The sequence below is a fragment of the Sorghum bicolor genome, chromosome 2 (genome assembly GCF_000003195.3).
Source record: "Sorghum bicolor cultivar BTx623 chromosome 2, Sorghum_bicolor_NCBIv3, whole genome shotgun sequence".
In the NCBI taxonomy this organism is placed as follows: Eukaryota; Viridiplantae; Streptophyta; class Magnoliopsida; order Poales; family Poaceae; genus Sorghum; species Sorghum bicolor.
In genome coordinates, this window is record NC_012871.2 from 65878782 (window position 1) to 65891749 (window position 12968).

Below are 12968 nucleotides of genomic sequence, written 5' to 3' on the forward strand. Positions count from 1 at the left end.
ATTTTACAAAATATAAGATGCTGGTGTTATTTCTAGAAAGAGTTGAATACAATGGCGGCCCTTTTAACTTATGTGCATGTGCCACTTAGGTCTACGAACTTGTAAACTTGAAATCTGCCTCCCTGAACTTGTTTAGTCGTGCACCAGAGGTCCATATTCCTTTGGAGGACGTTGATGATAAAATTTTACAAAACCACCCTCTATAGTATCTTACTACCTCCAGCACTCCTTCTCTACTAACATCGGCGTCCACGCATTGCTCCAAGGCTGGCTTGCTGCGCCCCCGCCGCACTTGCATATCAGCCCGCCGTGTCTCTTGGCGTGACAAGGGTGATGCTCGGTGAGGTCGTGGCCATGTGGACCGCAGTGTCATGGTTGTCAGTGAAAGATGGAAATGTCGTGGTAGTCAAGGCAGCGAGACCTGGCAGATCGACATGGGGAGGATGGCCTATCTTTGGTGCGGACTCCTCACTCGACATGCAGCCGAGGCTGGAGGTGCTCTTCTCCGATGATGTTGCGCGCCACCGTGAGGTCTCTCGGGCATCGTCCAACAGCAAGGCTCCACCGTGGGCCACAAAACCAAGGAGTTTAGACTTTCCACGGCGAGGCATCATATCGCTGAAGCCCATCCACAACAGCGAGATGGACGACGCAGGCAAATGCGCACCGGTTCATCTCGGCCCTTCGGGAGGGGTTTTAGGTGCAAGTGGGTGGACGCGGGGTGCACAACTAAGAAAATAACTATGCTAGGGTGTTTTATATAAAATTTTATCTTAGTCGGCAAAATATAAAGAGATATGGACCTTCGGTGCATGACTAAACAAGTTTAGGGAGGCAGATTTCGAGTTTTTAAGTTTATGGATCTAAGTGGCACAGGCGCACAAGTTAAAGAGCCAAAAAAATTTTATAGTTTTATAAGACATTGAAATATAAGGCCCAATCCCATGAAAATTATTCTCATATTATTAGCTATAAAATTTGCTTTTCTAATGGCCTTGTTTAGTTCATCCAAAAACCAAAAACTTTTCAAGATTCTCTGTCATATAGATGAAAACAAAAACTAATTGCACAGTTTGCCTTTAAATCACGAGATGAATCTTTTGAGGCTAGTTAGTCCGTGATTGGATAATGTTTGAAAAATAAAAACGAAAATGCTACAGTACCGAAATCTAAATTTTTTTGAACTAAACAAGGCCAATGTTCTACATTATAGTGAGAGAGCAAAAGAAAGATGTCGACGTCAAAAACGATGATTGTCTTGGATTGTACGGCTAGCAAGGCCTATTTGGCTTCCACCGCTGCCGCACGCACGCCATAGTTGTGGCCACACCGTGAGTGTGGCGGACGAACATGCTGAGCTCCTTTGTTTGGAAGGGTAAAATAAAGAGGGCCCCTTTGGATCACAGGATAGGAAATATGTAGGAATAGGAAAACCTTAGGAATACATATGCCATACCCCTCCGTTCCTACGAAAATTCAAAACACAGGAAAGCTGAAATGAAGTCCTTTGGCAGTAGCACAGGTGAAACACAGGAATAAGCCACAGAGACTAGATGCTTCCATTATTTTTTAAAATCTTGAACATCTACCAGTTATTCATTCAAAGTCACTCGCTTTGTTGTTTGCCTCTGGAATGACCCAGGCCAGCCCACGTAAGGCTCACCAGAAGCTGCCAACCAAAAAAAAAAGAACATGCACAGAGCGCGGGCACACACTTTGTTTCCCGCCAGGAAAAATTCCATGAGGTCTGAGCTAATGTTTTGTTTCCTATGGAATAGAGTCATAGGATTCTAATCCTATGGAAAACTTCCTTTGTTTTTCATATCAACCAAAGGCTAGGAAAGAAAATATTCCTTAGGAAAGCTAATCCTACAAAAATCCTTTGCCCACCCTGTGAACCAAAGGGGCCCAGAAAATTGTGTAGGATAGGATTCTCAAAGAATTTTTTTTCCTACTTTGGTTTATAGGAAAAGTACAGGAAGCATTCCATAGAATTGGCCTAACCAAAGGTCTTCTGTATTACATAGCTAAAATACCTACTCGCTTGGCTGATAAACCATAACTAAAAATATTATTTATTGATTTGTTAAGAAAAAAATACTATTGAATGGCTAACAGATTCGACAGATAAGCTCAAGCAAACAAAGCGAGCCGAACATTTATTTCTTCAACTCGATATGCCAAACAAGTACTGTTGTAAATAAATTTATGGTTCAAATTGCAAACCTACGGAATAAACGAAACAGCGCTTCGCAGAATTATCAGATTACATATGCCTTCATCATACGAAGCGCATTGAGATCAACATCCATTTCGTCCTTCCGAAAGAAAGTAGCTTTGAGTCCAAGTGTCCCAGGTGTGGTTGTATTTTCAAAAAAAAAAAGAGTCTATTCTGGTTGTTACGTGCTCCATTGCCTCACCAATTCACGGATATAACTGATGACCAAAGATTTCCATGACTCACAATTTGACTCAGGGTGGATATTAAAGAGATGTAAATATGTTGTACACATATTTTGTTACACAAGTGGTTTCGACCTATATATGATATATATTAATTAACTGAAGTCACCCAACCCCAAAGGACGTATGATGATTCTCAATCTCTTTAGTTTTGATTTGACAACCTCGTTTTAGCTATATTTCCCTGGAATAGATTACATATACACCCATATTATCGACAGAGGAACCAACCAGTGTTCCTCCCAGATTTGTCTTGCATCTGTGTATAAAGATCAACAGCTGGTGTCGCAAAAAATATGCAGGGAATCCCAGCAGAGGAACGAGCAGATCTTCTCACTGCTCTCCGAATTCTGACCAGTATACACATTCCGGATGCGAAGCCTAACGAAAGAGGGCGTGCCAAGACCTGTGCTGGCAAGAGAGCTAGGCTCTTACTCTCACTGTTGATCATTCGCGTGGTACTGTGACGATGATCCTCCGAAGCAAATATCCATATCAAAGGCGAGTTGGGTGCTATAACTTGGAGCGTGATCTAAGTGGGCATCCTCCTTCGAAAGCATGGTCGAGTACTTCCTCGATGCGCTTCACAAGCAGAATCTGACAGCAGCAAAAATTTAATAAGCACCAAAAGGCAGATTTCAGCAATACCCTCTTCCACAACTACATATCAAGAGGTTCTATGTTTGAATCTAGTATGCGAATACCCCTAAAGTGCATGAATCTAGCATTCTAGCTTTAGATTTAGTAGCTCCAATGCTAAGAATATCGTCAAAGATCACACCAAAGTACCAAACAGCTGCCCAAGCAACATGCAAACAACAATGCAACAACATACCTCCATGCCAGAGAGAATCGGTGATGGAACCTCTGATAAGTCCTTCAAGTTCCTTTCAGGTAAAATTACTCTCTTGATTCCATAGCGATGTGCCGCAAGTACCTAAATTCCACAGAAATGTCGAGTTAAATAAAGCAGAAGGATACCAACACAAAAATGATTAAATGTTCCACATTTTCCAAGTGAAAAGATAAAAAAGGAAGCGGTTTTTCCTCAAAAAAAAAAAGGGAAGCGGTTAGGCAATGGTCATGTACCTTGTCCTTAACACCACCAACTGGTAATACAAGGCCCCTTAGAGTCATCTCTCCAGTCATAGCAGTATCTGCTCTGACTTTTCTGTTACTAAAAAGTGACACCAGAGCCGTTACCAATGTCACACCTGCAGAAGGCCCATCCTTTGGCACAGCACCAGCAGGAAAATGTATGTGAATATCACGGCTCTCCAATAAATTGATATCAGAAGTAGGTGACAAATTGAGGTCAGCAGCTCTTGCTCTCACCTGTAAAAATCAAGGTCGTGTTGTAGTTACAAAACAATGGATTATTCAATTTGAGATGTCCCCACATGCAAAACTAATCAATTAAGCTTGTGCTATTTAATATAAATAGAATTTTGCAAAGAAAATACAGTTAAAATTCCAAAGCTTCAACAATAGGGATGCAAGTGGGCACGCAATGATAAGAACACAGAGGTGCTAACAGGTGGCAATGCCGTTCTAATTTATTTTAGCAAGTTTTGGGTTGACCCCAAAAATAACCCAAGACAATGGGAACTTGCAACTTCTATCCACCAGAGTTTAGATAAACATAGAAGCATGAATTCGCTATGCAAATAAGGTTTGTCAAACAATTTCAATGCTGTTACATGTAATATGTATTTGTGTATGCATGTATATAGCTGGACTGGGCCCGGGCCGTGTGCTTCCTATAGCCAGCTGGCTCTCTCCTGTAATTATTATGGACAGGGATAGGAGTTTATGGATAGGAATAGGGAGGAGATCTTGTTTGGTTATGTTTCTATAAACCCAAGATCTCCTCCGGACTATATATACATGTAACCCTGTACCTTGATCAATCAATCTACATTTCCAAGCAATCTTGTTTACTTTCAAATGTGGATAAATGCCAGGACAAGAAGATCCATACCCATGTCAGAGCTAGCTGCGCTGACTCCTTAATAACATCACCAAGCTGCCCAGTCAAATGCAAGTCACCCTTGCCGACCATGGCTGTAGCCTCCACAAACTGAACTTCCCCACCAACCGAAGTCCAGACAAGACCAACTGAAACTCCTGGGCTTGCTACCCGATCTGCAGCTTCTCTATCATCAAATCTAGGAGGCTGTACCACAAACATCAAGTTCCTGTTTAGATACAACGAAAAGAATGATAGAACTCTGTATTTGTCCATGAAATTGTGTTTAAACATGATATCATACCCCAAGTACTTTCTCTAGCATAGCCTCATCAACAATCATAGGAGATGGATTTTCGTAAGTGTTTGATATGTCATGCTCCATAGGAATAACTTCCATTTCAACTTCACCACCATCAGCAAGCCTTGAATCAAGAAGAGTTGTAGTAATTGGTTGTATTTCCTTGCCAAGTCTAAGAGTTTTAACTTGCTCTGCAACCTTAACAGCAGCTGCACGGGCCAACGCAGCTAGGTTCCGCTCAAGATTGCGCACACCAGCTTCTCTTGTGTACCTCTCGATGATCAGTTTGACCATAGCCTGCACAAATGACCAGCAAGTATACATCAATGAACACAAGGGGGAAAAAATAGAATGAAGCTGGAAGACAACTCCGTGAAGACTAGCAACTAGCTAGATTAAGACAGACACAAACACTAACAGAAAATAAAAGGAAAAGAGGCTGGAAAAAACAATAAAAAGCTTGCTATTAACAAACAGCTGGATGACTAGGTGTAGGATCAAGGCCATAAGGTATTCAATCCTTTCACAAGTTAAGCACCGGAGCTTTGCCTCCTCAATGTCGGGCATCCGGGAAGCGCCATCAAACACACAATTACCGTGATGTTCCCATAGCCACCAATGCCACAAGAATTACCATGGACTCAGTTCTATTGTCTAGGTGTTCGAGAAAAAAGGAGCTCTATTGTCTAGCAGAAAACTCATTTGTCGCAAGCATGGTGAAAATGCAGAATATAGCAAAAGCAAAATTTCCAACTTGTGAACAAATGAGCTAAAAGTTGTTTCTTGCTAAATTAGTGAAAAAGGCATCTCAAGACACAGAAAAAATTCCAATATTAACTGATTAACAGCAGTCCAAACAAACATCGTAATACTGTTGGTATATTTATATTCACAAATAGAATATCACACTTCCTACATAGTAAGAAGTATAGCATTTGCAGTTGCCATTTTAAAGTGACCATAAATGCCTTTTGCCATCAACATGCTATAACTTATAGTTAAAAAGGAGCAAAATTGATAAATTATGTTGGCTTGGCATTCATTATTTTTGTGGACATGCATTAATGAAATCAACACAGTAGAAAGTGAAGACTAGTAAAGGTGCAGCAGAAACTCCAGCTGTGTCATACCTCAGGAATCTGAAGATTTGTCATACTCAAGCCATGCTGCTCCAGTACCCTTGGTATGAGATGTTTCATGGCTATTTTTAACTTCTCTTCGGGTGTGTAGCCTGGCAGCTCAATGACTTCCATCCTATCTAACAGAGGAGGGGGTATAGGTTGCATCCTATTGGCAGTTGCAACAAATATGACTTTCGACAGGTCGAACGGCACATTCAAATAGCTAGTGATCATATTAAGGAATTTCTTATCATATATAAACCACAGATCAAGCAGCACAAGCCCAAAGAATTTGATGGTGAGTATCGAATTCACAAATAAACTAAGAGCTTGGCCTTTTAGTCTCCGCCATTATTCAACTAAATCAGAAACCAACACGCTTCGTACAACTCACAAATGCTTAATTATAAGAAACAATGCCAAGAGAGGTAAAACTGTCCCTCCATTTAAAAAACAACAAATAAATCATAGCTCCACTGTAACGATAAATGAAAGGATACTGATCGTTGAATGCTTTGTTCTGCTCAGGGTCAAGAACTTCTAGTAGTGCTGATGCTGGATCACCACGTACATCAGAACCAGTCTTGTCAATTTCATCTAGAAGCATCACTGGATTGCTCACAGATACCCTCTGCATTTTTTTAGTAAGAACTCATATTTAGAAAATGTTCTATTCGAATAGTTCCTAGAGACGTTTAGGGTTATATTTAGAGCTTTTAGTTCATACTTTAGTAAACAAACATCATTTAATAGAAGGGGGGACTAACAGACTTTTTGCAATCGCTGTTGAATTATTAATACAAGTAGGTTAGAAGAACATCTCTGTGGTTAGAACTTAGAAGAACAGATAAAATAGCTACTTCAGAATGGGAAGAAGAACAGGATTGAACCTTTAGTCCATCAATAAGTCTCCCTGGCATGCTTCCAATGTATGTCCTTCGGTGGCCCCTAATATCAGCTTCATCCTTTACACCACCAAGAGAGATTCTTATGAATTTTCTGTTCAGGGCCTTTGCTATGGAGGAGGCCAAAGATGTCTTCCCAACACCAGGTGGTCCAACAAAACACAGCACTGGACCCCTGGCATCAGGTTTAAGCTGCGAGCAAATTAATAGAACTCCATAAGATATAAACTACATTAACCAGGATAGGAACGTTTGCACATAAGAAAAGGATGCACAGATCAACCACAAACCTTACGAACAGCCAAATACTCAATAATCCTTTGCTTAACTTTTGTTAGTCCATAATGATCCTGATCAAGGCTCTCTTTTGCAGCTCTAAGGTCAAGCTCCCTTTCTTCACTAACTTTTTGCCAAGGAAGGTCAGCAACAAGTTCCAAGTAGGCTCGGGAGCTACTATAACCAGGTTGCTGAGGTTGCATCTTTCGTAGGCGCCTGTACAAAAAGCTAGCTAGATACAAAAAACTCCAGTACCAAATGTGCACAGAGATAGAAGGATATGGCATGATAGCTTACCTCATTTCCCTTTGAGCGTGCTTCCAAATATTAGCGGGCATTCCTGCATTCTGCATCTTTCTCTCCAGTGCAGCCACATCATCTTCATCATCATCGTTATCACCAAGTTCTTCTTTTATGGCCCTCATCTGCATATTAGCATGGCCATCGGATAAAAATGTCTATTTTGAAAACAGAAGGCCAACTAAAGTTACTCAACACCCCCTTACAAGAAAAACACTGTTTGTTTGTTTCTCAGAAGACAGAGGTTGCTGAAACACATAAACAGTGCAAAAGTTCTAGACCCCAAACGTGGAGATTAGCAGACAAACCTGCTGGCGCAGTAGAAATTCTTTTTGTGACTTGGATAGCTGCCCCTCAACCTTCTGCGTTATTTTCTCAGCTACAAGGATGGACTGCCATCACAAGAAAAAAACAAATTAAATTGATACTGACAATAATAAGACAAAGGGTAAAATTACCACATTAATTATTAAATAACAAACTGTAAAGTATCTTCACCTGCAGGTGTCTGTCTACAAGTTCAGTTGCCTTTGAAAGTCTAACTTTCAAGTCAACTGAATCCAGCATCGAAAGCTGCTCCTCAAAACTTATCTCAAAGCTAGCAACAAAAATATCAGCTAGCCTGTAAACAGGAACTGTATCAAGAAGCACCTTTGTCCTACCAACCGTCTTCTGCTTCTGCAGTTAGAAAAAAACAGTGTCATTGTAAGTTAGGCTCATCGATAATTTCAAGTATTTCACCTCGCATAGAAGTCAGGCACCATAAATCAACAAATTGAGGATATTGCATCCCTTCAAATTGCTACTGTGCCGGCAAAAAGAGCTCACAAACTCACTGTGCTCCAGACCCTCACAAATCACTCTTAGATCAGTGACATACAAGGAGCATTCTCAGTAGGAGTCCTAGTTGAATTTTTTAATCTCTGGGGCCTCCTCTTCAAGATTGTACTACAACCTGATGTGGAGGTGTGCACCATTGGTGTCTTTCATGTTCTGGAATTTACTTAGCCAAGTCATCATATGAGGAATTCTTTCAAGGATCTATTCAGTTCTGGCCATGTGACCGTATTTGGAACACTAGGGCTCCCAGCCGGTGTCATTTCTTTATGTGGATTGTGACTCATAAATGTTGTTGGACAGCAGATCAACTTGAAAATGGGGACAGCCACATCCTGACAGATGTCCTCACTGTGAGGAGGCTGAAGAAACTATTGATCATTTGCTTACTAATTGTGTGTTTGCAAGGCAATTCTGGTCATCACTTCTACGACAGTTTGGCTTACAATCCTTGTCAACCTCGCTGGATGAATTATCCTTTGAGGACTGGTGGAACAAGACCAATGATGGGGTCAATGGACAGTTGCAGCAATGGACCAATTCCCTAATCATTCTAAGGGCATGAACTCTTTGGAAGAATGGAAACCATTGTGTTTTGATAACTCTCTGGTAAGCATGGCTGGTGCCTTATTGCTTGCTGAGGGGGAAGCCATACTCTGGGCTATGGCCAGTGGTCAGTGCTAAAGGCTAAAGGGCTTCCCTTCTTATCAGCCTTTGCCCCTATTGAATAGATTGCTCCAGGTCGTGGTCTTTATTAAAGCAGGAGTGAAATAGTGAATGTAATTTGTGAACTGTTCCGTAAAATCAGGGGGGCAAGCAAAACTTGAAATAGTATACTAGTAAACAAAAGAGATAAAGTTCTGCATGAAATATTTACCTGTTCTAGAACAGAAATTAGTTCCATGGCAGTAGCTTTAAACTGCCTAGAAAGAGCGATAAGATCTGGGTCCTGCTCTGCCTGATCCAATTCTAAAAATTTACAGACATATTAGAAGAGATGTAAAAGTCTGTTTTATAACAAATAAATTCAAATAAGAAGAAAAAACAGATGGATAATTGCATCATCCTTTAGGAAAGGATGTCTTTAAGATACATTAATCTTTAAGGTATAAGGTATTGCATGAGAAGAAACTGAACTTATATGTACTATGCTATAAAAGCCATAAACTTAAGACTACAATGATCAGGTAAACGGACAGAACAAAACAAGTTTCTTTTATTCAAAACTTTACCAATCTTTGTCATGTCAAGGCGTGAAACGCGGGCAACATGGTATGGTCCTCTTGCACTTAGTTCCTGAACGTTGAACCTACATAGGCCTTCAAGAACAACAATGTATGTAACCCTTCCACTTGGCTTCTCCACCCCTCTGGAAAGGTGTAAAGCTCTGGCAGCAACTCCCCTGCACATGGAGAACAAAACAAGGTTAAGGAAAAGTTAAATAAAAAATGCATAAGGTAGTGAAAGATTGCCTGCAATCTCATAATTCATAATTGCATAAAAAAATGTAAAACGTAAATTATCTATAATTGCATATTTCGTCAGTGTATGTGCCCATAGGTTCAATATAGCTTAAGTTATAGCTGCAAATAATAAATATAAATATTCATAGTTCAGCAAATCTTTTGTAGGAAGAAGTAGGTTAATAAATATGAAAAACTGTCCATGCTTACATTGCACCCTCCTCTAGCTAAGCTTATTAAGCAAAACTGTGTGAAAAGTCCCTTGGACAGATTACAGTGTGAAAAATATCTGCCCATTGTCAATCTATATCAGCCATGTTTTATCTCAGACAACTGTAGGCTAATGAACATTGCACTTGTGTGCTCACATGGCATACACAGGGTAAAATAAATAAAAAGGCAAACATTTGCCTCCATCTATTATTCATGTTTGTAGAATAGAATGCAGTATAAACCCCATTGTTATATCCACCAACAGTCAACTCCCACACCTGAATGTGTTTATCTAAGCCTTGTTCATGAATAAAATACAAGCATTAGATGATCAAAGATGATGTCACACACTTGCTGTGCCAGTGAATGGGATCCTTCCCATTTTTTGTGTCCTGCCTTGACGACTCTCCAGCAGAACCACCAGCCTTACTGCCTCCTTCACCTGAATCACTGCCCACACCTACAAGAGCGATAACAATGGCAGGAAGTAAATGTATGTCCACAATGCCCATCAAATTTGCTCATACAGCAAAATTCGAAGCCACAGTCTTTATCTCACCAGGAGACAGCAAAGAGCCAACAGCTGTTGCCTCCGAGTCCCGCACAGGAAGTACCCCGATCAGGCCTTTCTCTTCCTTCTGCCAGAGCTCTTGCTCTACCAACTTCACACTGAAGAGGCAAACAATCACACCGACTAACAAGTCACGAACCAAGTAAAAATCCAAAATAATCTGCAATTTTTTTTCCTCCCACATACTGTAGTCAATATACATATACATCACAGTATTAAGCCGCCTCCGAAGGAAAGCTCAACCACACTAGGGACTAAATTGAGCGTAGAAAAGTCGGACACTAAGGGAAAGGTGGGAAACGGACGCGGAATCTGTCGGCCCTCAAAAGCAACAGCCCACTGAAAAACCCAAATTCAACGAACGAATAAAATTGAGAAAATAACTTTCAAAATTTCCTGTCTAAAGCGAGATAGCTAAATTTACTTAATTTGCATACTGCTCCAGAATTGAAGCGCAAGGAGTCGCAATTTCGTATCAAGTGGGGGTAATTAGATGTAACACAAAAACCACGTGTCTACTAAACATTGCCGATGGGGAGAAAACCTATATAACTCCCAGGACTGAAAACCCTGAGCCCGATACGCCGACAGCGCACCAAATTAATCCCCAAAACCAAAATCGAAACCCACGCCAATGATCGGGCGGGGCTACAAGCTCTCGACGGTCGGTGCAGGTGCGGGGCGCTCACCTACTGGGGTTTGTGCAGCGGATCCGCACGATGGCGCCAGGGAGCAGCACCTTGTTGCGGAAGGGCAGTATGGCGAGCCGGCTCGGCAGCTCCACCGGCGCGTCCGCCATGTCCGTCGGGCACGCAAAATCGCGTCGATGCCGAGGTGGGGAGGGGGACGGGAGGCGCACCAGCGTACGGCAAAGCAGAATATATATTAAAAAAAGGGAAGAAAATTCGGAGAGTAAAGAAGGCGAGAGGTGGAAGACGGTGACGATATTTATCGGTGTGTTTGTTTGGGGTTGGGTGGGTTGGGTTGGATCCAACCCAGTTTTAAAGGACGGAGCCAACCCGTCCAGTGTTTGGTTACACTTCTGCTTTTGGGGACGGAGTCAACCCATTTTAGTGTTTGGTTGAAGAATTGGGGACAGAGCGGCTCCGTTCGGCGTTTGGTTGAAGGAATTTAGTGTTTGGTGGGAGCCAATCCGGCTGGAGCGGCTCCGTCCGCTAGATTTTGACGGACGAGTCCAACCCGTATCTGAGAGGAATATTCCACACTGGAGTCAACCCAACTCTCCCATCCTCCAACCAAACAGCCACAGGAACGGGTTCGCTCCGACCCGGCTCGCCCCGCTCTCCGACCAACGGGAGCCGTGTCGAGCTCAAACAGGCGGAGTCAGGGCGAGTGCGGGTAGTGGGGCCGGCCGGCGGGTACGGAACTCTCCGGGTGAGGGTAGTTTGGGCCGGACCGGGTGGTAGCGGGGCCCAGGTGGCAGTGATGGGTATGGAGATAAGGGTCTCCGCGCGGCATGTGGCGCTGGTTGTTCAGACGGGTCAGACCGCCCGCCGTGGGGAACGGCACGGGCCGTATAGTAGATCGGGGCCGTCCGTTTTGTGGGTCCGGACTGACGGACGGCGGAGATCTGCCAAGCGTGCACGTGGAGATTTCTTGGTGCCATGTGAACCATATGATCTGAAAATAGTACATGCACATATCGAAGTTTGAAAGAGTCTTAAGATCGTTAGGACGTTTATTAGAAGTATATTGTTTATATGGTTAAACTCTTTTTCTTAATTACAAAACGTATTTGAGAAAAAAAAATAAGTCGACGAGAGAACAGTAACGTCGTGTCATAAGTAATACTCCTAGATCACTAGAAAGATTTTTTTTTCCCTCTTTATTTTAGCGCAGCTCCAGTAAGGTGATAACTAACACAATTCGCGGTTCGTTATAGCGTGGAATTGGCCAGTGATTGATAGACGTCCACTGCAACAAGATCAATACATCTTAAAATATCATTTTATTTGTTTGGCTGATAAGTCATGGTAGAAAGTATTGTTGGATGATTTATTGTGAAAAAAACACTGTTAAATGGCTGATAAGTTTAGCTAATAAGATCAAACGAACAAGATGATTGATAATTAGACCAAAGTCTTGGACGGCTAGTTTAAAGATGGCAACGGGTACCTGAAACCCGATGGGTTTTTACTCTATTAGGGCATGGGTTTGGGTTAATTTCTCTACCCACGGGTTTGTTAATGGGTAAAAAGCTAGACCCAGTGGATTTATGGGCATGGGTCTGGGAATGTAGTATCCAAACCCGTAAACCCATTGGTTTTGTAAACCCGGTCCATGATCGCAAAATAGTTCATATCTACCCACCTAATCTATATATCACACACACTTTGTATAAATAAAATTTAGATAATAAGGTATGGAAACAATTATGAGTTAGTATTAGAAAAGGTAGTGTTGTCTACTTGGGTTTTAACAAGGAAAACGAGCCGACATGTGTTTGTTTTTAGTTATTACTCGCAGTATGATGTTTTTAGTCTCATATCGCCAACCAGAGGAGAGAGTTACTATTTAGTGATACCTAG

The 12968-nt window shown here is 41.8% G+C and overlaps 1 protein-coding gene across 1 annotated transcript; it reads right to left on the reverse strand.

Annotated features, from left to right (window-relative positions):
* LOC8063307 (lon protease homolog 2, peroxisomal) lies at positions 2457-11367 on the reverse strand. Its single transcript, XM_002462681.2, has 17 exons — positions 11109-11367; positions 10408-10517; positions 10200-10308; positions 9405-9574; positions 9050-9141; positions 7834-8013; positions 7644-7727; positions 7333-7460; positions 7050-7251; positions 6745-6951; positions 6355-6485; positions 5864-6077; positions 4737-5030; positions 4445-4639; positions 3553-3798; positions 3299-3400; positions 2457-3060 (listed from the first exon to the last, which is right to left on the reverse strand). The coding sequence occupies exons 1-17, from the start codon at positions 11216-11218 to the stop codon at positions 2977-2979; spliced, it is 2658 nt and encodes an 885-aa protein (XP_002462726.1). The 5' UTR covers positions 11219-11367; the 3' UTR covers positions 2457-2976.